This window comes from Pistacia vera, unplaced genomic scaffold (genome assembly GCF_008641045.1).
Source record: "Pistacia vera cultivar Batoury unplaced genomic scaffold, PisVer_v2 Contig964, whole genome shotgun sequence".
Lineage (NCBI taxonomy): Eukaryota > Viridiplantae > Streptophyta > Magnoliopsida > Sapindales > Anacardiaceae > Pistacia > Pistacia vera.
In genome coordinates, this window is record NW_022196850.1 from 23,462 (window position 1) to 49,946 (window position 26,485).

General features: G+C 36.3%; 2 protein-coding genes and 1 non-coding gene across 3 annotated transcripts; all 3 read left to right on the forward strand.

Annotated features, from left to right (window-relative positions):
• The first annotated feature begins 5,376 nt into the window (after positions 1-5,376).
• On the forward strand, positions 5,377-6,781 carry LOC116121094. The gene is made up of 3 exons (XM_031407040.1): positions 5,377-5,469; positions 6,303-6,393; positions 6,560-6,781. The coding sequence occupies exons 1-3, from the start codon at positions 5,419-5,421 to the stop codon at positions 6,748-6,750; spliced, it is 333 nt and encodes a 110-aa protein (XP_031262900.1). The 5' UTR covers positions 5,377-5,418; the 3' UTR covers positions 6,751-6,781.
• Positions 6,748-25,947, forward strand: LOC116121093 (helicase-like transcription factor CHR28). Its single transcript, XM_031407038.1, has 10 exons — positions 6,748-6,925; positions 7,015-8,363; positions 9,370-9,441; positions 9,681-9,758; positions 9,840-10,797; positions 11,532-11,662; positions 11,784-12,005; positions 13,199-13,822; positions 13,950-14,159; positions 25,329-25,947. Exons 1-10 carry the CDS (start codon positions 6,901-6,903, stop codon positions 25,431-25,433), a joined length of 3,774 nt encoding a protein of 1,257 aa, XP_031262898.1. The 5' UTR covers positions 6,748-6,900; the 3' UTR covers positions 25,434-25,947.
• On the forward strand, positions 15,716-15,787 carry TRNAQ-CUG. Its single transcript has one exon. It is a non-coding gene; the product is annotated as a tRNA-Gln (tRNA).
• Positions 25,948-26,485: the final 538 nt, after the last annotated feature.

The window sequence follows — 26,485 nt, forward strand, 5'->3', positions numbered from 1 at the left end:
GTAATTTGCATACCCAAAATAAAATTTGCAGCCCTAAGATCCTTCATGTCAAATTGTGTAGCCAACAAACCTTTCACAGCATTTATCAACTCCTTGCTATTCCCTATCAGCAACATATCATCTACATATAAGGTTAAAATAACAAAGACATTTTCTAACCTTTTTAAATACACACAGTGATCCACGTTGCTGCGGCTAAAACCATGCTGAAGAACATAAGAGTCAAACTTTTGGTACCACATCCTTGGTGATTGTTTAAGCCCATACAGAGACTTCCTCAACCTACACACCAAGTCTTCCTTCCCTTTACATACAAACCCCTCAGGTTGCCTCATGTAAATTTCCTCCTCTAAATTCCATGTAAGAATGCCGTATTTACATCAAGTTGCTCAATTTCAAGATCATCCGCAGCAGCAATAGATAGAACATACCTAATGATGTTAACTTGGCCACAGGAGAGAAAATCTCACCATAATCAACACCCTCAATCTGCGAGAACCCTTTGCAACGAGTCTCGCCTTATACTTTGCAATTGTCCCATTGCCTGCAACTTTCTTTTGAACACCCACTTGCAACCAATTGCCTTTCTATCCTTAGGCAATTTACATAGGATCCATGTAATATTTGTCCAGTGACTGCATCTCATCATTCATCGCAAACTCCCACAGATTTGCATCTTCCATGGCTCTTGCTTCATGTACATTCCTAGGTTCATACCAATCACATTCAAAGCATGTAATCCACTCAAGGCACTAGAGAGAACGAACTAGTGCCTTTCTAACTCTTGTAGATCTCCTCAAAATTGATGGCGCCACAACTTCACATCAAAATCATCCTCAGAATCATCACAGAACCCTCATCGCCACACTATCAAGTTTATCTTCATGGTCAGATTCTGTAGACTCTAAATTTTCAATCTTGCAGCAACATTAGGAGTATTCCTCCTCTTGCTCTACTGTAGTCACATCAAACTGAATTTTCTTTGATGCTCAAGATCTTCAGGAGTTCCCACACGTTGTTTTAACTCTCTAAAGATACATCTCTGTGTGATAATGCTTCTACTCACAGGATTCCACAACTTGTATCCCTTGATGCCATCCTTGAACCCCACAACTTGCACTTCTCAGATTTACTATCAAGCTTTTCTTTCTCCTTTGGCACATGCACATATGCATCACAACCAAAAACTCGAATAAAAGATAGATTAGGTTTCTTACCATACAAGCTTCATATGGCGTCATGTCTTTAATAGAAGAAGTGGGAGACCGATTCTTCAAATAACAAGCCATCGCTGTAGCTTCAGCCAAAATTCAGACCCCAAATCTGTCGTATTCAGCATGCATCTAGTCTTCTCTAAAGTGACCGATTGAGACGTTCAGCCACTCCATTTTGCTGAGGTGTGTAAGGTGTAGTTTTCTACCTTGCAATTCCAGTGTTGCACAAAATTGCTCAAACTTACTAGAGCAAAACTCACCGCCATTATTAGTTCGCAAAGCTTTATCTTCTGTCAAACTGATTCTCAATAAGGCTTTAAATTCCCAAAATTTCCAAAGGCCTCAGACTTGTGCGCATGAAATAAAACCAACAGTATCTAGAAAAATCATCAATGAAAGATACATAATACCTGGATTTACCAACAGATTCCACTGAGGGGGCCAAAAACGTCACTATGAATTAACTCCAGTATTTTTGTTGCTCTCGTGCCTGTCGATTGAAAACTAACCGATTCTGCTTGCCTTGTAAACATTCCTCACAAAACCGAAAACTCATGGAACAGTTAGGAATACCTTTAGCCATTTTCTGAGTCACCAAAGTAGCAAAGCCGTCTCTCCAATGTGCCCTATTCGCTGATGCCACAATGTTGTAGAATCAATTTCTTTTTCAGCCTCCTTTTCCGAAACATAAACCACAAGGAGGAATTTCTTACAACTGATGCTTGCAGCTTGTATAGTATACAATGTCGAACTCCTCGTGCAATAACCATAGAGCCCCGAGTCATCTTACAGGATGTTCTGTCACAATTGAATACTATACCTGCGTCAGCCATTGTTCCAACAGAGAGCAGATTTCTACTCATACTAGGGATGTGCATCACTTCAGGGAGCGTCCTCACTTAACCATCATGCAACCTCGGCCTGATTTTTCCGGGCCAAATCTTCACAGCAGTATCATGTCCTAACAGAAGTTCCCATTGTATATCTCATACTCACAAAACCATCCTTGTTAGGTGTCATATGGAATGACGCACCAGTATCAACATACCAGACTGATGGTCTGATCCAGCCATACATGCAGCAGCCACAACATATCACCATTTGATTCCCGTTGTACGAAGTTTCAGCTTCCTTCCCCTTCACCGGTTTGTTTCTGCAGTCTTTCTTAAAATGTCAAATTCCTGACATCTCCAACACTTAATCTTACTTTTATCCTTGCTCTTAGATCTACCTCGCGACTTTCCCCTGTCGCCAGACATTATTAGAATTCCTATCAAGGTTTCGTCCCCTAGCAGTTAAAGCATCCCTAGACGAACCCTCTGAACCTCTTCGTTGCATATCAACAATGTAGAACATAAGATCCCACGACATCTGTGTCAATCCTCCACTACCAATCGCAACAATCAGGTTGTCCCACGTATCAGGCAGCGAGCATAACAGTTACCACTTTCTCGATTCGGTGAGTTGTACATCCACAGCCAGCAGTTGATTCACCAGAGTATTAAACTCATCCAGATGTGCAGCAAGAAAATCCCCATCATGCATATGGTGATTGTAGAGTTTCTTTCGACAGAACAGCACATTCACCAAGGACTTACTCAGAACATATTTTCCAGCTTCTGCCATAAACCATACCTAGCCGTATCCTGATCCTGATCCATCACATTCGTTAGAACAGAGTCCTCAAGACAGATGCGAATCAACTCTGGCTTTCCGATCCATCTTGTCCCATTCAGCAAGTGTGGCATGATCAATCGCTGATAATCTCCTTCAGCAGGTTTAGACCAAGCGTACATTGACAATGCAGTTCCAGAGTTTCACGTTGTAACAACAGCAGTCCCGACTGTCGGCCTATCATTCACAATTGCACCCCACAGGCCCTATCAATGAGTAGATCCTCTATCGCAGTTTCCAAAGCTCGAAGCGTTTGCCGTCGAACTTTCAATCTCAACCTTTGATCCCGTCATCTCTAAATCACGATCTAACAGAACCTTGCTCTGATACCAATTGAACGAAATAGAGACAAAAAACAGGAACAAAATATAATTGTAAAACAAATCAAACAGTAAACAAAGAAAATAATACGCACGATTTACCCTGGGTCACCCAATGTGGGCTACGTCAGCTGAGTCAATATTATTGCATATGCCTCACCTCTCCGTTTACAATGAATGAATGCTCTCTCACCCATAACAAGAGAAAAGTAGGCTTAGATACTAGGTTTAAGAGACTAAACCTAGTTTTACATGGATTCCTATTCCTAAGCCCAACCCAATAAGAAATTAGTAACTTAAAAGAAATCCTGCAGCGGTTATTTGTAAAATGGAAATTACGAGCAAGTCTCACTCATTTTATACCTAATTCCATGTTGACTAAAGTAATTTATAGAATTGTTTACTTTTAAATACAAAATATATATTATAAATTTCAGTTAAGATTTTTGCAAAATAATTTCTAATACTATCTTATAATATAGTTTCAAATGCAGAAAAGACTAAGATTAATAAAACTTTATTGCTATTTTGTATGTTAGATTATATATAAGTTACGTTTCTTGAAACAATAGATAAGAATTTTGAATTATTATAATCATATTCAAACCAAAAACTTACACATGATTTAATTTCTTATTTATTTATTTATTTGTTAGATAGGTCTCATTCTTATTTATTTATTTATTTGTTAGATAGGTCTCATACTATACGTTTAGAGTAATATGCGATATACATAACCATCAGAGCTTTTATCTGACTGGTAATTTTAAGATCCCAGAAGATTAGTTGAAGTTACGTGTAAGTTGATCGAAACACCATTGGTCATTAAAAAAAAAAAAAAAAAAAAAAAGTGATATATATTATTCCAAAAGTGAACTATTTATGAAGATATATATGTATTTTGTATGAGAGTTTTTATATTTATATACTTTTTAAATTATAAAATACTTTGAATTGATTAAAAGAGAGATATTATAAGTTTATTTTTTATATAACTGATTTCAAATCATTGAAAGTGTTTATTAAGAAAAAAATTTACAAAAGTTGGAAATTCCGTTATTTACGATAAAAAGGGATCCTAAGATTTTATAAAGAAGATAAAATTTAAATCCCATGTCCCAACTCCCAACACATGTTACATGCTAAGTCTTCAAATTAACGCTTCATAAAATAATTATATGAAACTGAAAAACCTTTTATAAACTCCGTTCACATGCGGTAATAGTCTCGAGCATAAGCATCGTCAACGACGTCGTGTGTAACTATGACTTTTAATCCCCCTTCCCTTCACTTGAGCAGCCTGGAAATTTCGGTGCAGGCCCAAGCGTTTCTCTTTCCCTTTCCAATCTCACTCGCACGGCATTTCGCGTGTATAACGCCCGCATAACAAAACAGAATTAGGCATCTAACCACTAATGAGACTAAAACAAGGAGCAGTGGTAGTAGCTTAAACCTTTTTTTAGAAGAATTGTCATCGCCCACGTCACGCTTCACGGGTCAGGCTTTCACATTATTTATTTATTATTATTTGAGGCGTTTATCTTACAAATTCTTTAATAATTAATATTTAGCATTTGAATTTATGGATAAGATTGTTCATTTAACGGTTTTTGGTAGTAGGTAATGTTATTTAGTATATATTTTATAATATTTTTTTAACAGAATCACAAAATAATACATATATTTTCTTTAATAAATCAAGCTTTTTATATACATAATTTATGATTTTATAAATTTATTTAAATTTTCACGTGAATCGATATAAGACATACGCGTTAAAATCGCGTGGAAATATTTACTGAAAAAACAAAAGAAAATCGTCCTTCTATTCACCTTCCCTCCCAGTTTATTTTAACAAAAAGAATCAGTCCTTAACCTGCGCATACCCGCTCCTTAACCAATCCCTATTTAAACGTGCGCCACCATTACAGCAAGAAAAAGTCCGCATCTCTTAAGGAGACATCCTTCTTCAAATTCTTTGAATTTGTTTTAGGATGCGATTCTGACTGTTTGGATCCGACTGCTAGATGATTCCAAACAGACAAGGTTTAAGAATCTGGAAGAAGGAAGGATTTTGGAGTAATTAGGGTTTCTTTCTTTAAAAGATTTTTTATTTTTATTTTTAAAATTTTGCGATGTTGATGGCGGAGAGCAGCATGTCGATTGACGATTACTTTGACAGTGACTTGGGTGAAGAATTGTCGATCGATATGGGGACTTTGTTAGATATTCTCGAAGAAAAGGAGCCTGATCGAGTGCAGGTAGGGTTTTTTCGATCGAAGATTTCGGATTTGGATCGGAACGATTCGTCTTGCGGTTTATAATCTGTAATTGAGTTTTTATATTTGTGTTGTTAGCTTCTTTTCTTAATCGAATTGTAGAAGACACCGAGTTTTTTAGTTGGCGTTAAACTTTAGTTAGCTGTTATTCTTTGTTTACCTGTGTACTTATTTTATTGGTCATCAATCTAGAGAAGAAAAGAAAAAGAGTTAGCAGGTTGCATAAGGAGTGATTAATAACCATTTTTTTTTTTTAATTACTTATGGTTATTGTTGCTATGAAGCAGTAAGAAGTATAAGAAGAAAAATTTAAAACTATTTATGAGTGGCTGTGATGTGGGTGAAGCTGAACTGGTCGCAGTTCTCGAAGAATGATTTTATTGGAATTTAGAATATAAAGATATAATCGGTCTGGTTTCCTGTTGACTTTGGCCTTAGATTTGTAGAACGTTCAGTGTGTACATAGCTCTTGAAACTCAGAGGTGAATTTTTGAAACTTGAGGTTATTGGAAGTTTTTTCCACTCCTGATACTGCCTCAGTTGAAGTAGTTCATGCTATTTTTTCAGTTGTGATGGATTTCTGGAATTATGTTTATCAATGGTAATTGATCTGGCCATGAGATATTGAAATAAAAAACTTGTAGTCAATGCTTATGTGGGATTTTAATCATTCTTAAATTAGTATGAATATCTCCTATCAGGCATGAGGGTTGAATGTTTTGTGTATCTCTACTGTTGTTACTTGAGTCAATTACTTTGCCAACTGTGTAAAGAGTATTCTTTCAGGATTCTGAACTTTAAGTATCAAATTGCAGAGTAGTCCAGAAGATTCATCACTAAAGAATTCATCACTAGAAGAGTCAGCCGTGGAGGACGGAAATCACAATAATTTGCAGCTTCAAAATGGTAAAAAGTTTATATGGGTGTTATTGTTTGTTTACTGCTTGTGACATATATCATAATATTCATTTGTTAGATGGTTAGTGAGATGTTGATGTGTATTTGAGATATTACAATAGATTGGGATGCAATATCTCATTTTAAATCCTCTTATTCTTGATTCATTGCTTAGGATACCAAGTTGATTTTATGGGTCCTGTTACATCTTACCCTTCATATAACTTGGAAGCTTCAGATGATCGAAAAGGGAGTTCAGGTGATTACCATAGCAAACTGCAACACACAGAACAAACCTGCTATCCTGTACAGACTTGCTCTGCTAGTCTTAATGACTGGTTCTCACCAACTTCAGGGACTTGCTGACCTGAAAGGGTTGGAATATCTCAATTTGAGACACCTGGTTGTAGTACGGCCTCTAGTTTCTCTGAAGGAGATGGAAACCATGTTTTTCATGATAGAGATAATAAGGGTTTTGATGTGCTGGACGGTGCAGCCAGAATTCAGTTTGGGCAGATGGGAAGTCAAATTGATTCCAAATGTATGTAAGCTCTTCATATTGTGCGTTCCAATGTTTGCTGTGGAAAATTCATTTATGCTTCAATTGCTGATTTCTGTGTTTTTTGACAGTTGTAGATGCTTCATACAGCCATACCTTGGAGAATTTGGATGTAAAATATGAATCTGGTGGTGATATGAGAGGAACTAGGTCAGGATCATTAGGAGTACTGGAAAATAATGTGTATTCATTTTGTGTTGTGCCCTTCAGGGATGCAGATGTGGCTTCACATAATGTGGCTTCAACTGATTCTACTATCTGTCATATTTCTGAAGTTATTAGCGATGTTGATGACCATTATTCAACTATGCAATATTACATGAGTCCAGATAATACATTTTTGGAAGATCCATCTAGTTTCAATTTCCTATCTTTGCCCAGTAATGAAGAAATTACAACTAACAAAAGCGATCTGGGGGAGTTTCCAACAGAGAGTGCTTGCTCAAGTAGTAGGATGACTATAAATGCTCAAGGGGGAACAAGTAATGGATCTCTATCAGAGTTATCATTGATTGATTGCTTTGATGTAAATGGACAGAATTTTAGATGTGAAGATAGTAATTATTTTTCACCAATCTACGGAAATTCTCTATCAGATATGGACAATAGAATTTTTGATGGCAAGGCATCTACCCAGTCACTTGGTTATTCTCATTCACATTTTTCTAGCAAGAGACAATCGGGTTGTGTCAAGGATGAAGGAAATGGTGAACTAATTGCCTCTAGAAGCACGATCAGTGGTTCTGTTGAACTGGTTGACGAAGTTGTCAGTAGAAATTCTTCTTACCATGACGGTGGCAATTTTTTTGATTACTCAAAACAGTTGTCTACTGGTGTAGCACCGACTTTGTCAAGTCAGAAGAATGTGGTTCATGCTAAGGAGGAGAAAGAAGGCATGATTATTGAATCTAAGAGAGCTCGACTTTGTCAAGAAACCATTAATGGAAGTTCTGCTAGACCTCTCATTGATGGTGGAGATTTGAATTTGCGTTTAAATTCCTCGGGCCAATATTTTCCAGGTGCTCAGGCATCTGTGCTAAACAAGAAACAGTTAAGTTGTTTTAAGGAAGAGAAGGAGGTTGAACTGATTAAACCTAGGAGTATGGGTTCCAATATTCCAAAAGTGAGCCCTGAGTCAATTCACAGTAATTCCTCTGATTGCAAATCTCTTGTTGATGATGACCTTGATATATGTATACTTGAAGATATCAGTCAACCTGCCCGCTCTAATCAATCTGTAGTACTTGGAAAGAGTTTTAATATGAATCAAGCTTCTTGTTCAAATGCATTTGGAAAGCCTGTTGTTACACCATACCACTCTAGTGATACTTTGAATTATACTGGAGTGCCTCAAACTGGATTTGGAGGTGTGAGGGTTAGGGCATGTGACGAGCGGTTAATTTTTCAAGCTGCACTGCAGGTTGGTATACTTTTTGGGGATTATTTTTGTGCTTGCTTTTTTGAGTTCAGGAATACATTGTTTACGTGGAATGTGTAAAGCTCATATTCCCTTTTTTTGTCTATTTTACAATTCGAATATATCTAGTGTAATAGTGGGTACTTATGTATGGTCTATATGAATTGGGTGCTTTTAATTTTGCTTCAAGTTTTGATGCCAGTCAATAATTCTATACAATGATACCTTCCTACATTGCTTTTGAAGTATGGAAGTGTCCCTTGTTTCTTTTGTACATATGCTTGTCCCTAAGTTAGATCATATTAAGAGTAATTGATAGTCAGCCTGATGATGCAAATAAGAAGAAAGCCAATTTCTCAATTGTACTTTTCTCTAGCTACTCCAATGATTCAGTCAGCACCTTCTGGTATTGAAGATATCATATTGATATTGTTACTGGCAAGCATAAATAGAGAGACATTGGTGGCATGCCTATTCACTTATAATTTTGAAATTTATACATTAAGGAAATTCCCTTGGGTATTTTCCATTGCTGCTTGGGTTTTTCTAAGTCATATTTGATACTTTGCAGTGAGATCTAATTGTTCTTTCAGAGCAAGAGACACGAGGGAGTTTACAGAGGGACTTATGTATTATTTGTTTTTCTTTTTCTTGATTTGTCTAAAAAAACTGGAGGCTGCTAGCTTTGACTAGCTGCATAGGAGCTTAGCATTTTTGATATATGTGAAGATGACATGTGAACAAAGGGACTTCTTTTATATTTAGGGCCTGGCTAAGTGGTAGAAACATTTTTAAGCAGTCAAGTGCTGCTTTTAACATCAAGTAATGAATATATTTTTCTTATTTATTTACAGTTCGTTCTAGGAAGTAATAAGTAGAATCCATTTTAATGCTCTAATGGTATTTATGATTTAATATTGTTGTTACCCTGTTTGAATTAAATTTAGTCTTGAAAATATAGTTTGTAGCTTATATGTTAATGAATCTAACGTTCTAAGATGCCTTGCAGGACCTTTCTCAGCCCAAATCTGAAGCTAGTCCACCTGATGGTGTTTTGGCAGTGTCTCTTTTGAGACATCAGGTTTGGAAAATTTCCTTTTTATCTATAAATTAAAATTTTGAATGTTGAAGCTAAGAATTCTACTTTGTTATTTTGAGTTTTCCTTTGACTTATGAATATTGAGAATAAAATAATAGGGAACCAATGTAACTGGCCTTTATTTAAAATCTTATATGTTAAAGTCTTTGGTATTTATGAATGGAAATTAGAATGTGGATTTCTTTATGGCTTTGTTGAATCCCTCTCTTTCTTGGGGACAGCGAATTGCTTTGTCATGGATGGTCCAAAAGGAGACATCTAGCTTGCATTGTTCAGGAGGAATTCTTGCAGATGATCAGGTTGGTTGTCTATATTTATTGCTAAGTTAGTGGACTATCATTGACTGAATTTGATTTGGGTTAATAAAATTGATATTGCAGGGACTGGGAAAAACAATATCAACAATTGCACTTATTCTTAAGGAAAGGCCTCCAACTTCTAAAGCAGAGAATGTTAGCAAATGTAAACTGGAAACTCTAAATTTGGATGATGATGACGACGACGACGACGAAGGTAATGAAGCTTATGAGCATGATGGAATAAAGAAAGAATCTGACTACTCTCCGGATGGAATAAAGAAAGAACCTGATTACTCTCCAGTTATGTCCAATGGAAGTACAGGAAAGAATTTAAACGCTCTGGGGCATGCTAGGGGAAGGCCAGCCGCTGGAACTCTTGTTGTTTGTCCAACGAGTGTATTGCGGCAATGGGCTGAGGAGTTGCGCAATAAGGTAACAAGCAAAGGAAGTCTCTCTATTCTGGTGTACCATGGAAGCAATCGAACTAAGGATCCGTCTGAGTTGGCCAAGTATGATGTTGTTATTACGACATATTCAATAGTTAGCATGGAGGTCCCAAAGCAGCCCCTTGTTGATAAAGAAGATTATGATGAGAAAATAAAGGCAGAAGTTGATGATGTTTCACCAATGTATTGGTCTGGCAAGAAATTAAAATACCCACCAAGTTCTGATAAAAAAGGTATGAAACGCAAGAAAGGAGTGGATGGTATGCTTCTTGAGATGGCTGCTGGACCTCTGGCAAAAGTGGGATGGTTTAGGGTTGTCTTGGATGAGGCCCAAAGCATAAAGAATCACAGAACTCAAGTTGCTAGGGCTTGCTGGGGTCTCCGTGCTAAACGTAGGTGGTGCTTGTCAGGGACTCCTATTCAGAATGCCATTGATGATCTTTATAGCTACTTCAGATTTCTCAGATATGACCCTTTTGCTGTCTACAAGTCATTTTGTGCTACAATAAAGGTCCCAATTTCTAAAAATCCGGTGAAAGGCTACAGGAAGCTGCAAGCTGTCTTGAAAACAATTATGCTACGTCGAACAAAAGGTAAGATTTAATACTTTGTATGCTGATTGTGTATCTGCCCTTAAAAGAAAAAGTGCATAGCTAATGCTATTGTTTTTGTGTGATTAAATGATCCTCCAAGTCCGAAGGGTGTAGTGTGTGTAGTGTTATGTTTAAACTGTCAGAGCTTTTGTATCTGTCGCTGATATTCTAAAATGTTTGAAGTCTTTATTTGTTATTCTCTGTTCTCTTGTCAGCCAGTGCTACAGCTACCAATTCTTTCTTGAAAGAGCATCTGTTTTTTTAGTCTTCAATTTTTCACTTTGGGGGTCTTGTTTATATTTTATGAGTCTTTCTTCAATGGTTCATTTTGTGTTTGACATAATTTTTTTTTGTTGGACAGTTAATCACTTATATATTGGTAAAATAACAGTGGAATTGGATTGAGAAAAGATTAGAACACAGGGTAAAGGGACTTATTGTGCCTGAATTATAGTTTAAGCTCTATGTATGGTTGTATCTCATTTTTATTTTTTATTTTTTTTATTAAACACTAATTTATTTTTATTTTATTTTTTCAAAAGACTGGTATCTGAAAATTTAGCATTTTGAAAGCTGTTTTGAGGACTGTTTATTTTTTACATGTTTGCTTGTTCAATTATCTTAACTAACGAGGGTTTCTTGTGTATCACTATTATGGAATTGCTGTGAGGCCTGCATTAATATGCAGATTACATTAAGTCTTAATGTCTCTTATGAGTTGTTATGTAATCTAGGCACTCTTCTTGATGGGGAGCCCATTATTAACTTGCCACCTAAAGTAATTGAGCTTAAACAAGTGGATTTTACGAAGGAGGAACGTGATTTCTACAACCAACTAGAGATTGATTCACGTGATCAGTTTAAGGTTTGATATTATTGTGAAAGTAGTTTGGGGATTTTGGATTTCTTCTCTATTTCATGTGGTCGATTATTTTCCTTTATTAAGCATGTTTAGCTGCTTTTGCTTATTTTATGTCTTCTGTCAGGAATATGCAGCTGCTGGAACTGTAAAGCAAAACTATGTTAACATTTTATTGATGCTCTTGCGCCTTCGTCAAGCTTGTGATCACCCTCTTCTTGTCAAGGGGTTTGATTCAAATTCATTGTGGAGATCCTCAGTTGAGATGGCTAAGAAACTTCCTCGGGAGAAACAAATGTGCCTTCTCAATTGTTTAGAAGCTTCTTTGGCAATTTGTGGCATCTGCAATGTAAGTGGTTACTCTTTTTGTATTTGGTTTCAGTATTTTAAATATATGAGGTCCATTTGCTTTGGTAGTGACTTATATTATTTGCATAGTTATACTCCTAGTTTTCAAGTTGTCATCTTGATCTTTGTAACTAATCTTTTATACCCCTTGCATTTATATGTTCCACTTCCTATCTGAATGGGGGCTTTGATTTTTCTTTTTTTTTTTTTTTTTCCTTCTGTACTGTTTACCACTTAATTACATCCTTTTATGTTTCCTTTTTGCTATTTCTGGTTGGTATTTTTTGAGCTTTTAATTTTTTATTTGTTTCATTTAAACTGTTTATATTTAGGAATGGCTCTGACTTCAAACTTAATAGAGCTAGTTTGTACTCTGGGTTGTCATGGATATGGTCAGTGGAGTTTTGATTGTGGAGGCTCTAGATTAGAATCATGGTCTGTATGCTGAATGTGGATTTTATGTTGCATTTGTGTTTATATCTATAAGATCCAATCCACAATGGAACAGTTTTACTGAAATGTATAGCAAAAATAGTTTGATTTGATATTAAGGTTTTTGATGAATTCTATCTACACAAAAGTATTGTGACCTGGTGAGTTTTATCACAGGGGAACAGAGTTTCAAGGTCTTATATGGTGTTTGTTCTTCATCACCATTTCCATGGGTTGTAGTATTAAATGCTGTATAGTCAGTGATATGGTTAAAATTGTGTGTTATACAAACCTCTTATGAAATCTGGTGGATGCTGTAGGAAAATCGTTTTCTGGATACGGTGTTTGATCTCATAAGTGATAAAATATAATTTTTTTCATATGGTCATATCTTATGATATTAGGGGCATGATTATACTTAGATGCAAGCATTGCACCTCATTGTACAATTTGCTTGGGTATGCCAGTTTTTATTTTATTTTATTTTTTCCGTATCATCAGCGACCTGGCATAATTTTAGTTGCTATTATAGGTGATTGAATGTCAGATAACTGAACTTTGTTATGTTGTTTCTTCTATTTATGGGGTTAGATTACTCTTATCCAATAAATTACCAATCCTGTTGTTATGAATACTTTACTTTCTTGTTTGCTAATATTCGTGGACGTGCAATTCTTTGTTAATTAATTTCAACTTAGTGTTTTGATGAAATGCAAATTGGTCTGGTTTTTTCTTCTGACACCTCTGCTGGTTTTTCTACAGGATCCCCCTGAAGATGCTGTTGTGTCAGTCTGTGGTCATGTTTTTTGTAATCAGTGCATCTGTGAACATCTTACTGGTGATGATAATCAGTGTCCCACAACAAATTGCAAAGTCCGGCTCAGTGTGTCTTCAGTTTTTTCTAAAGCAACATTAAACAATTCTCTCTCACAGCAGACTGGGCAGGACAGTTCCACTGATTTCTCTGGTTCTGATTTGGTTAAGGCACAAGAACCTTGTTCTGACAGTTTCTCATCATCCAAAATCAAGGCTGCTCTTGAGGTCCTGCAGTCACTGGGTAAACCGAGGGAACCTGCACTATCAAATAGTTCTTTACAGAATTCTTTTGATGATAGCACGTGGTGCCTGGAAGATTCACATAACATTCGTGCAGGAGATTCACTTAACAATGTTCCTGATGAAAAAAGATTGGATGCAGAGAAAGATTTAAAGGATTCTATTAAGGTAGTTGGAGAGAAAGCAATTGTGTTTTCACAGTGGACAAAAATGTTGGATTTGCTTGAAGCTTGTCTTAAAGATTCTTCGATCCAGTACAGAAGACTTGATGGAACAATGTCTGTCGTTGCCAGAGACAAAGCTGTAAAGGATTTTAACACCCTCCCAGAGGTTTGTAATTTTGAAATTCTATATATTCCGTCTTGGCAATGAATCATTCAGAGAATCAGAGTGCTTTATTGGCTTACTTTGGTGCTTAGAGTGGATTTACTAAAATATTTGATGCTTTTGGATGTAGGTGTCTGTCATGATTATGTCTTTGAAAGCTGCTAGTCTAGGATTGAACATGGTTGCTGCTTGCCATGTTCTGCTCTTGGATCTATGGTGGAACCCAACAACTGAAGATCAAGCAATTGATAGAGCACATCGTATTGGACAGACTCGTCCAGTTACGGTATTGCGGTTAACAGTGAAAAATACAGTTGAAGATCGTATTTTGGCTCTCCAGGTATGCTTTTTTTATTTTTTTATTTTTTTTTATTTTGTTGATAAGGTTAGATCATTATGTTGTCTGTTTTAAATAATTAGAGAGAATATATAGACATAGGCATGATCATGCCCGAAAAGCTGGATTCAGGTATTAGATGAATGCTTGATGCCTTGATTTGACATTCTTGATTCCCGAAAAGGTATGGATTCAGTTATTAGATGAAATACTTGATGCCTTGATTTGACATTCTTGAGTTAGTTGTTGGTTTGATTGGTTAAAATGAGATATGTTGTAAAACAAGTTAAAAGCAATTTGTGATTCCAATCATATTTCAAAATGTTGTTCAGGCAGTTGTGATTCCAATCATATTTCAAAATGTTGTCCGGGAAGCTGAGCATATATTGTTTATAATTGACATGGCTTGCATAACAAACTGAAGTATGATATGTTGTGATTGTTTCTTTTGCTGTTGACAGAATCCTGAAAATTTGTTTCTTTGTTTAATAGATATAAATTCTTGTTTCGAAAATTTTGTTTACAAAGAATTCTTGGTTCTATTGCAGCGAAAGAAGAGAGAGATGGTTGCATCAGCATTGGAGAGGATGAAGCTGTGTCAACAACTCGCCTTACAGTGGATGCCTTAATTACTTGTTTATGGTGTGATTGAGTTAACCAGGTTTGGCAATACCTTTTTGCTAACCCATATACAGTTCTATAGGTTCTTGTTCGGAATCTGCAGTTGTTACAGTGGCACTCCTTAGTGAATCAACATAGCCTCACTAAGGTTTCTGAAAGAAAGTAGTAGGGGAAGGAAGCCACTTTATAGAAGGTTATGCCATAGTCATGAAAAGATTCACATGATTCTTTTTCTTGTCTTAATTTTTTTTTTTTTTTTTTTTTTCTAACAATTGATCTTTCTCCTCTTCTTACCTCCCATCACTTTGTATAGTATGTGAAGGTCAATAGTAGTATATAGTTAGTAAAATTACAGATGGATATTCTTTCTTTAAAATGTAAATGATATAGGGTTTTTGTTGCTCCCTTTCTGGTACAGAAATGACCAAATTTAGACCTTTGGTAAAAATTGGTTATATTAGTGCATTATTGATACTTTGTAGTTTTTATCTGAGAGTTGAATGACAGTAGTTCTTTTGTTATGTTAACTTGTCCTTGCTACTATAAGTATTGTCATTTTTTGTATCCTTCTCATTTCCAAGGTTTGGTGTTAAAGTTTTCTCTTTTTAAGATGCCGTTATGGATGGAGGGATGGGTTCATCTTTTGGATAGTTACTGGAACCATCTGGATCTGGTTAAATATAGCAATAATGACATTACAGCGAAACAATGCTGCGATAGTTGTCTGGTTGAATTCAATTATCTCTATTTTTTTTCTGTGGTTACGGCCTGGCTAAAATGCATCTGTTACGTTCTGTACTAAAACTAAGATAGAAATAGCTTTGGTCTCTACTGAAACATAGTACCAAACAATGCCTTGTTTCGCATGCTGGTCCTATGCCAAAATAACCACATGTTCAGCCTGTGAAAATAAGTGCTGTTGATACTACAACCAGGGAGGTCCCATGGTCTAGTGGTTAGGACATTGGACTCTGAATCAAGTAAACTGAGTTCAAATCTCGGTGGGACCTCTAATATATTTTTTTTTTTTCCAATTTCATTGCCTGTAATTTTTTCTTCCTGTTTCTTTGAATGCAAAGTTTTGAATATCTAAATTCGTAAGCACACAATCAAAAAGAGGAAATTTTTGGATTCATATTCAACAGCCATAGAGGTACAGCCGTACAGGTACCTTCTCACTGAGTTTCAATCGATCAATTAACAAAGTTAGATATTTAACATCAAAATTCACAGATTTTTTTTTTTTTTTTATTTTTAATTCCCCAATCACAACCACACAGATAAGTAACAATTCTAGAACAAAGCAGACGCTCATAATCAAGCCGCAACAATTCATCACCAACTCAATGAACTCATTAAGCTCTTTCTTCGCACCTCCCATTCAACCAAGACAAAATCACGCCGAACATTTCAACATTCTCATCTGTCTCACCAAACAGCAACGAGTGCATCATCCCATCATAACTTTATCGTTTTGTCTTCACTCTTTGCCTCTTCAGACAAAGCTCTACTCACACTCGGATCAGTCACAACATCAGCACTTCCATGTAACACAATGAGGGAATACTCACATCACACAATCTTCCACTCAAATAATCAGTAACCCTCAGTAGTTCAAGAACAGTGCCCAATCTTGGTTTCCCCCTTATACCTCAAAGGATTACTATTCGCTATAACTTTTTCTCTTCCACCTTAACAGACTTGTACATAAGATCTTCAGTAGGCACAATCGCTAAAGTAGGTAAATTTTTCCAAGAAAAGTGAGGATTTGAGGTATGGGCCATCTGGGTTTTACTTTGTCAGAAATTTTACACATGGGTGCAACCAAAATTGCTCCATCAAAACCTTCAGGATCAGCGAAATGGATCAAAAGACAAATAGCACCACCCATTGATTCTCCATATAAAAACGAGGTAACCCATTAAGGAAGGATCTTGTTTAACAGAGTTAAAGAAAGACAAACAATCTTGAACAACAAGATCAACATTTGGTACATAAGCCCTTATACCTTGAGATCTGCCATGGCCTTCAATGTCAAGAGCAAACAAGCGAAACCCATCTGGGCAAGCAAATTGATGTGGCTTGAAAATCCAGCTCAGTGTCATTGCCGTATCCATGGACCATACAGAGGAGGCCGCGTGGAGGGTGTTGGTGGGTAACCATGATCGGGTAAAGAGATAATAAGCCTCTTGGTGAAGTGAAGTATGAGCTTGTTGATTGTATTCCTTGTCGACGGTAATATTCTTCCTCGGGAGTGCTGCCCCAGTAGTGGGGAAGCGCTTGGAAATCCTCCATTATGGCAGTGAGCGAGAGATTGGGTTTGCTCTCCAAGCGTTTGATGGAATGGATTAGGAATGTGATGGAGTTTCGTGTGAACTGTAGAATTGGGGTTGGGAACGACTTTTGGCTGCTTTCGGACGTGAAGATGCCTTGCTTTTCTGTTTAAAAGGAAGGATAATTAATGAGCCCCCTATGGGCTCAAAAATAATTGAGAACCCATATGTAGGTAATATCACTCACATCCTTGAGGTTTGACGAAGTCATCACATCTCCCACTCATGCCAATTAACAAATGTCAAAACTTAATTGAATAGGAAAAATGTTTGATTACCTTCAATTAAAAAAAAAACTACATTTTGGGTGCGTTGTGGTTCGGGTGATAAGATAATCCTGTAATCTTTGTTTAATTTTCAAGATTCCCTCGTTTGTTTGTCAAGTAATATAATATTACAGTAAATTTATTACAAATAGTGGTTACTATTGGTAATATTGGGGGTAATCAGATTACCTTTCCAGGGGTGTTTAATGTTAGATTACCGGGGTAATCATAATTTTTACCCTATTTGCCCTTAATATTTTATCATTCCGGACACATTTGCCCTCATATGTCTACCAAATAAATTACGCAGACCCCCTACATTTGAGACTTAGCTAAAACACCCCCGTCACAAAAGTTTAAAAATTAACAAAATACCCCTAATCATCCAAGACCACCGCTGGCCACCGGCGAAAGTCATCATATCGGCACAAGACCGGTAGGATCTGCCGGTCGTGTGCCGATAAGGACATTTTCGACCATGGATTTGTGATCCATGGCTGGAAACGACCAGTCTGGCCGTGAAACGCCATAGTATCTGGCCGTGAAAGGCCAGATCTTTGGCAGTGAAACGGTCGCCGTTTCACGGCCAAAGTTGGGCCTTTTCAGGGCCAATCTATGGCGTTTCACGGCCACATCTTTGGCCGTGAAATGGCCATATTAAACGGCCAAATCTAGTCGTGAAACGACCGTATTCACGGCCAGATCTGGCCGGATTAGGCCTGATCGGCGTACGACCAGTTAGATCCAGCTGGTCGTGCGCCATTACAGCGGCTTCCGGTGGTGGTGGTGGTGGTGGTGGCTACCGGCGGTGGTTTGGGGTGAGTGGGAGTGACTTTGCTACAAATTAAAGTTGTATATGGTTGGGGTGTTTTGGTAAAATTTCAAATATAGGGGGGTTAAAAGAAACAATTTAAAAAATAATAGAATAAAATAATAATAAAAATAATATTATATTATTATTTTAAAATGAGGGCAATTTAGTAATCTATATAACATACCCACTCATTTATCATCGCAACCAAACATATTGTTATAACATACCCATCAATTTATTCCAATCGACCAAACACATTTCTCTAAAGATTCCCTAGTAATCTATCTTTCCAGTAATACAACATTCCTCAATAATATAACATTCCCTGAACCAAATGCTACCTTGAAGTAATGAAAGATTACAGTAAACTTTTAATGTCAATAGTGGTTACTGTAGGTAAAAATGAAGGTAAGTTGATTACTGTCTAGGACGGTGTTATTTTTTCATTATCGGAGTAATCAATTGTTCATATGAATTTTACCCTTAATTAATAAACGTTTTGGACACAAATGCCTTCATATGTCTACTAAATAACAATTAGCCCAAATGTGCGAAATGACTTATTTAACCTCATATATTATTTTTTTTAGATAGAAATACCCTCACTATTTGCATGGATAATACCTAAAATACCCCTAGCCACCTAAGACAATTGTCGGCCTTTGGTGCAGTCGCTGGAAGTTGTCGGAACGGCGCACGACCAGTCGAATCTGGCTAGCCGTGTGCTGATCAAGCCGTTTTCGGTCAGATTGAAGGTCGAAAATGGCTAGATGGCCATGGATCTGGCCGAAAATGACCAAATTCGTGGCTGTAAAGGGCCACAGATTTGGCCGTTAATGGCCAGAATGGATCTGGCTTTCCGGCTAGATCCATGGCTATATGACCGTTTTCGGCCTTCCAGCCAGATCGACGCATGGTTGGCCAAATCTAGTGGTTGTGCGCAGTCCTGACGACTATCGACGGCGACTGATGGTGGTGGTTGGCAGCCAACAATCGTTTTGGGTGGGTGGTTGGCTGTTTTTATTTTTTTTTTATTTTAAACTTTTGTTGTTGGGGTGTTTTAGAATGTAGGGGGTTAAAAAAATATTCTAAATAATAATAATATTAACAAGGAAGGGCAATTTAGTAAAAACTTCTTGATAATATTTTATTCTTCCCAATCAAACATATTAATTATTTATGCTCACCAATTTAACCAAACTTATTAGTATAACATTCCTTCATTAATCTTCAAGGTAATTTATCTCAATAGTAATCCTATTTTTTCAATGATAAAGAATTCCATGAAACAAATGCACCCTAAATAGATTGAAAGGTAACAAATATGGTGTCAACAATGAAGGCTTCGTTTGGTTCGTTTTTGGGAATACTATTATTAGTATTCCCAAAAAAGTTAAATAGTGAAATGTCATTATTCCCAAAATATTATTCTATATTTTTCAATTTCTTTTAAATCTCCTAAATTTATTAATTTAACTAAACACCCTCAAATATTTTTTTTTTAAATTGCAAAAATACTCCGGCCACCCTCCGGCGATGGTGGCCGGCTATTCGTATTTAATGGGTGGTTGCGGGTGTTTTTGTTAACTTTTAATATTTTATTATAGGGGTGTTTAGTAAATAAACAAACATAGAAGATTTTTTTGTTAATTTCCTAATCCTACATCGTAATACCCGCCCAATTTAACTTTTTTTTAAAAGATTATTTTAAAAACTATCAGAATAATGAACCAAACGGAGCCTAACTATCACTCAATACTTTTAGCTGTTCAGTAGTTTTCAAGGTAATTTATTTTTCTATTAATATAATATTTCCAGTAATACAATATTCTCTGAACCAAATGCACTGGATTATCATAAAAACTCAAGTTTGATAATCTCAAGGGACATTAACCAAGGATAAGTTAGATATGTTTGGCATGTCATAATGGGTTGAATTAATTTGTTCGATTTGGATTTGACTGGATAAAAAATAGTTAATCTCAAGCAATATTAACCAAGGATAAGGTAGCTGTGTTTGGCATGTCATAATGAGTTGAATTAATCTGTTGGATTTGGATTTGATCGGATAAAAAGTAGTTTGGTACGGTGGTTGAATTAATACTATGAGACAAGCCCATATAATAATAATAATAATAATAATAATAATAATAATAATAAGTCTAATTTTACCAATACCCTAATTTTGAGATAATTTAAATGATATTGTTGTAATATATAAATATTTAATATGATATTTAATTAATAAATAAATTTACACTTTTAATTTAAAATAATAATTGAACTTTTATTGTTTTTTTTTTTAAATAAATAAACGATGATTAATTAATTAATTATAATTTAATAAAAGCAAAATAGATATATAATAAATATTTAATATACATTCATGCATGCACTACACCAAAGGGATATTCTATGACGGTGTGACTCTCCCCACACTATTTGGGGACCATTATTTTATAAATTCATTAATTATTTTTTGAGAATAGTGAAAATAATTTAGAAAAAGTTCTTGTACAATACGGCGAAACAAAGTATAGTCGTTTTATTTCTCCCTGTAACTCTCGTTTTATTTCTCCCTGTAACTCTTAGGCATAGTGTTATTTCTTTATGAGGCGTTTCATTGAATCCTTTGCATGCATGTAAAGGGAATCTTGGACAAGTTTGATGTTAATCTTGGTGTGTTTTATTCAAAATTTTGGTGGCTTAGAAGAGAGGTAGAAGTGTAGCCAAATTAGAGTTGATGTGTGCATATAAATTGTTTGATGAAATGTCAAAGAGAAATACATGTATGAGTATGATTAATTGTTATCTTGAGATGAGTTTGTAGATGGTAGAGAAGGATATGTTCACATTTCATATTGCATTATTGCATCCAAACATGTGAATTTAGAAAGAATAATAAGCATGAGCCCATCTACATGCATACATACTCATAAAAGCATTAAAGAGCATTAATGAACATTAAAGTTAAAGAACAAATAGAAAGAAATGAGAAATATTAAAGAAGTTCAAATCTGAATTTTTATTTAAAGAAGTGTAAAAAGATAAAAGAAGAGTAGGTTGTTGCAATAGGGAACCGTGAGTGACATAGCCCCGCATGCACGCCACCTTCAGTGAGCAGCCTCAGAATCAAAAAGAAGAATTGTATAGTCCGTTAGAAGTGCATGTGGATGCGGACTGTACCCAGAATTAGAGAATACACTCACACGACCAGGGTTCCAAATCCATGCCTCAACCGAGTCCGATCGGCAAGAAAGAAAGAAAAGAAAAGAAAGAATAGAAAGAAAGAATAGAAAGAAAAGAATAGAAAGAAAAAAAGAATAGAAAGAAAGAAAGAAAGAATAGAAAGAAAAGAATAGAAAGAAAGAACGAATAGAAAGAAAGACTAGAAAAGAAAAGAAAGACTAGAAAAGAAAAGAAAAAATAGAAAGAAAGGAAGCATAGAAAGAAATACAGAGAAAAGAAACAAAAAACAGAATAAGAAAAATAGAAAAACAGAAAAGAAAATGCACATCCTATGCATTTGTGCATTTGCATCATACCTATGCATGATACCATGCCTACTATCACGAGTAGTGAGAAATTAGAAATTGAGAAAAAACATAGAAAGAATAGAGAAGAATAGAGAAGTGTGATGTAAGGAAAGAAAATCAGAATATGAGCAACGAAGAGAGAAGAGGAGCATAGCGGGTTTACTTACTGAGCCATTAGTGCTCACCCAGTTGTTTTCAATGTTTTTGCAAGTAGTAGGTGAGATGCGGTCGTTTGGAATGTCAAGAAGCAGAAGGGTTTGGCAACACTGTCTAGTTGTTATTTTGTGACCGTATTATATTATGTAAAGATTTGTTTATAAAGAAAAATTAGATATAGGCCCATTATTCTATACTCATCTACATGTATATTTTCTTACACAACCGAGTTAAAGAAAGACAAACAATCTTGAACAACAAGATCAACATTTGGTACATAAGCCTTATACCTTGAGATCTGCCATGGCCTTCAATGTCAAGAGCAAACAGCGAAACCCATCTGGGCAAGCAAGATTGATGTGGCTTGAAAAGTCCAGCTCATGTCATTGCCGTATCCATGGACCATACAGAGGAGGCCGCGTGGAGGGTGTTGGTGGGTAACCATGATCGGGTAAAGAGAGATAAGCCTCTTGGTGAAGTGAAGTATGAGCTTGTTGATTTGATTCCTGTCGACGGTATATTCTTCCTCGGGAGTGCTGCCCCAGTAGTGGGGAAGCGCTTGGAAATCCTCCATTAATGGCGAGTGAGCGAGAGAATTGGGTTTTGCTCTCCAAGCGTTTGATGGAATGGGATTAGGAATGTGATGGAGTTTCGTGGGAACGTAGAATTGGGGTTGGGAACGACTTTTTGGCTGCGTTCGGACGTGAAGATGCCTTGCTTTTCTGTTTAAAAGGAAGGATAATAAGCCTCCCTATGGCTCAAAAAATAATGAGAACCCTATATGTATGGTAAAATATCACTCCACATCCTTGAGGTTGACGAAGTCATCACATCTCCCACTCATGCCAATAACAAATGTCAAAACTTAATTGAATAGGAAAAATGTTTGATTACCTTCAATTAAAAAAAAAAACTACATTTTGGGTGCGTTTGGTTCGGGGTGAAATAAGTAAATCCTGAATCTTTGTTTAATTTTCAAGATTCCCTCGTTGGTTGTCAAGTAATAAATATACAGTAATATTTATTACAAATAGTGGTTACTATTGGTAATATTGGGGGTAATCAGATTACCTTTCCAGGGGGTGTTAATGTTAGATTACGGGGTAATCATAATTTTTACCCTATTTTGCCCTTAATATTTTACTTCCGGACACATTTGCCCCTATGTTACCAAATAAAAATTACGCAGACCCCCTACATTTGAGAACAGCTAAAACACCCCCGTCACAAAAAAGTTTAAAAATTAACAAATACCCCTAATCACCAAGACCACCGCTGGCCACCGGCGAAAGTCATCATATCGGCACAAGAACGGTAGGATCTTGCCGGTCGTGTGCCGATAAGGACATTTTGACCATGGATTTGTGATCATGGCTGGAAACGACCAGATCTCGCGTGAAACGCCATAGATCTGGCCGTGAAAAGGCCAGATCTTTGGCAGTGAAACGGTCGCCGTTCACGGCCAAAGATTTGGCCTTTTCAGGCCAGATCTATGGCGTTTCACGGCCACATCTTTGGCCGTGAAAGGCCATATTAACGGCCAAATCTAGTCGTGAAACGACCGTATTCACGGCCAGATCTGGCCGGATTAGGCCTGATCGGCGTACGACCAGTTAGATCAGCTGGTCGTGCGCCATTACAGCGGCTTCCGGTGGTGGTGGTGGTGGTGGTGGCTACCGGCGGTGGGTTGGGGTGAGTGGGAGTGACTTTGCTACAAATTAAAGTTGTATATGGTTGGGGTGTTTTGGTAAAATTTCAATATAGGGGGGTTAAAAGAAACAATTTAAAAATAATAGAATAAAATATAATAAAAAAATATAATATATTTTAAAATGAGGGCAATTTAGTAATCATAAACATACCCACTCATTATCATCGCAACCAAACATATGTTATAACATAACCATCAATTTATTCCAATCGACCAAACACATTTCTCTAAAGATTCCCTAGTAATCTATCTTTCCAGTAAACAACATTCCTCAATAATATAACATTCCTGAACCAAATGCTACCGAAGTAATGAAAGATTACAGTAAACTTTTAATGTCAATAGTGTGACTGTAGGTAAAAATGAAGGTAAGTTGATTACTGTCTAGGACGGTGTTATTTTTTCATTATCGGAGTAATCAATTGTCATATGAATTTTACCCTTAATTAATAAAGTTTGGACACAAATGCCTTCATATGTCTACTAAATAACAATTAGCCCAAATGTGCGAAATGACTTATTTAACCTCATATATTTTTTTTTTAGATAGAAATACCCTCACTATTTGCATGGATAATACCTAAAATACCCCTAGCCACTAAGACAATTGTCGGCCTTTGGTGGCAGTCGCTGGAAGTTGTCGGAACGGGCACGACCAGTCGAATCTGGCTAGCCGGTGCTGATCAAGCCGTTTCGGTCAGATTGAAGGTCGAAAATGGCTAGATGGCCATGGATCTGGCCGAAAATGACCAAATTCGTGGCTGTAAAGGGCCACAGATTTGGCCGTTAATGGCCAGAATGGATCTGGCTTTCCGGCTAGATCCATGGCTATATGACCGTTTTCGGCTTCCAGCCAGATCGACGCATGGTTGGCCAAATTAGTGGTTGTGCGCAGTCCTGACGACTATCGACGGCGACGATGGTGGTGGTTGGCAGCCAACAATCGTTTTGGGGGTGGGGTTGGCTGTTTTTATTTTTTTTTATTTAAACTTTTGTTGTGGGGTGTTTAGAATGTAGGGGGTTAAAAAAATATTCTAAATAATAATATATAACAAGGAAGGGCAATTTAGTAAAAACTTCTTGATATATTTTATTCTTCCCAATCAAACATATTAATTATTATGCTCACCAATTTAACCAAACTTATTAGTATAACACCTCATTAATCTTCAAGGTTTATCTCAATAGTAATCCTATTTTTCATGATAAAGAATTCCATGAACAAATGCACCCTAATAGATGAAAGGTAACAAATAGGTGTCAACAATGAAGGCTTCGTTTGGTTCGTTTTTGGAATACTATTATTAGTATCCCAAAAAGTTAAATAGTGAAAGTCATTAGTATATTAGATGAAATACTTGATGCCTTGATTTGACATTCTTGAGTTAGTTGTTGGTTTGATTGGTTAAAATGAGATATGTTGTAAAACAAGTTAAAAGCAATTTGTGATTCCAATCATATTTCCAAATGTTGTTCGGGCAGTTGTGATTCCAATCATATTTCAAAATGTTGTTCGGGCAGTTGTGATTCCAATCATATTTCAAAATGTTGTCTGGGAAGCTGAGCATATATTGTATATAATTGACATGGCTTGCATAACAAACTGAAGTATGATATGTTGTGATTGTTTCTTTTGCTGTTGACAGAATCCTGAAAATTTGTTTCTTTTGTTTAATAGATATAAATTCTTGTTTCGAAAATTTTGTTTACAAAGAAATTCTTGGTTCTATTGCAGCGAAAGAAGAGAGAGATGGTTGCATCAGCATTTGGAGAGGATGAAGCTGGTGGTCAACAGACTCGCCTTACAGTGGATGACTTAAATTACTTGTTTATGGTGTGATTAGGAGTTAACCAGGTTTGGCAGATACCATTTTGCTAACCCATATACAGTTCTATAGGTTCTTGTTCGGAATCTGCAGTTGTTACAGTGGCAGCTCCTTAGTGAATCAACATAGCCTCACTAAGGTTTCTGAAAGAAAAGTAGTAGGGGAAGGAAGCACTTTAGGAAGCACTTTATAGAAGGTTATGCCAATAGTCATGAAAAGATTCACATGATTCTTTTTCTTGTCTTAATTTTTTTTGTTTTTTTCCTAACAATTGATCTTTCTCCCTCTTCTTACCTCCCATCACTTTGTATAGTATGTGAAGGTCAATAGTAGTATATAGTTAGTAAAATTACAGATGGATATTCTTTCTTTTAAAGTGTAAATGATATAGGGTTTCTTTCTTTTCCTTTGTTTTTAGTTTTTCAATATATTTTTGTTGTTGCTCCCTTTCTGTTACAGAAATGACCAAATTTAGACCTTTGGTAAAAATTGGTTATATTAGTGCATTATTGTTTACTTTTTAGTTTTTATCTGAGAGTTGAATGACAGTAGTTCTTTTGTTATGTTAAACTTGTCCTTGCTACTATTAAGTATTGTCATTTTTTGTATCCTTTCAATTTCCACGGTTTGGTGTTAAAGTTATCTTTATTAAGATGCCAGTTATGGATGGAGGGGATTTGGGTTCATCTTTTGGATAGATTACTGGAACCATCTGGATCTGGTTAAATATAGCAAATAATGACATTACAGCGAAACAATGCTGCGATAGTTGTCTTGGTTGAATTCAATTATCTCTATTTGTTTTCTGTGGTTACGGCCTGGCTAAAATGCATCTGTTACGTTCTGTACTAAAACATAAGATAAGAAATAGCTTTGGTCTCTACTGAAACATAATACCAAACAATGCCTTGTTTCGCATGCTGGTCCTATGCCAAAATAACCACATGTTGTGGCCTGTGAAAATAAGTGCTGTTGCTACAACCAAGGAAGCCCCATGGTCTAGTGGTTAGGACATTGGACTCTGAATCAAGTAAACTGAGTTCAAATCTCGGTGGGACCTCTATAT

Bases quoted from the DNA above. Each gene is read 5' to 3' on its own strand.
- LOC116121094 (XM_031407040.1), top strand. From the start codon at position 5,419: ATGGGGACTTTGTTAGATATTCTCGAAGAAAAGGAGCCTGATCGAGTG. The intron at 5,470-6,302 runs GTAGGGTTTTTT...ATCAAATTGCAG, and splicing joins AGGAGCCTGATCGAGTGCAG to AGTAGTCCAGAAGATTCATC. The intron at 6,394-6,559 runs GTAAAAAGTTTA...TTCATTGCTTAG, and splicing joins TAATTTGCAGCTTCAAAATG to GATACCAAGTTGATTTTATG.
- LOC116121093 (XM_031407038.1), top strand. From the start codon at position 6,901: ATGGGAAGTCAAATTGATTCCAAAT. The intron at 6,926-7,014 runs GTATGTAAGCTC...GTTTTTTGACAG, and splicing joins AAGTCAAATTGATTCCAAAT to TTGTAGATGCTTCATACAGC. The intron at 9,442-9,680 runs GTTTGGAAAATT...TCTTGGGGACAG, and splicing joins TGTCTCTTTTGAGACATCAG to CGAATTGCTTTGTCATGGAT.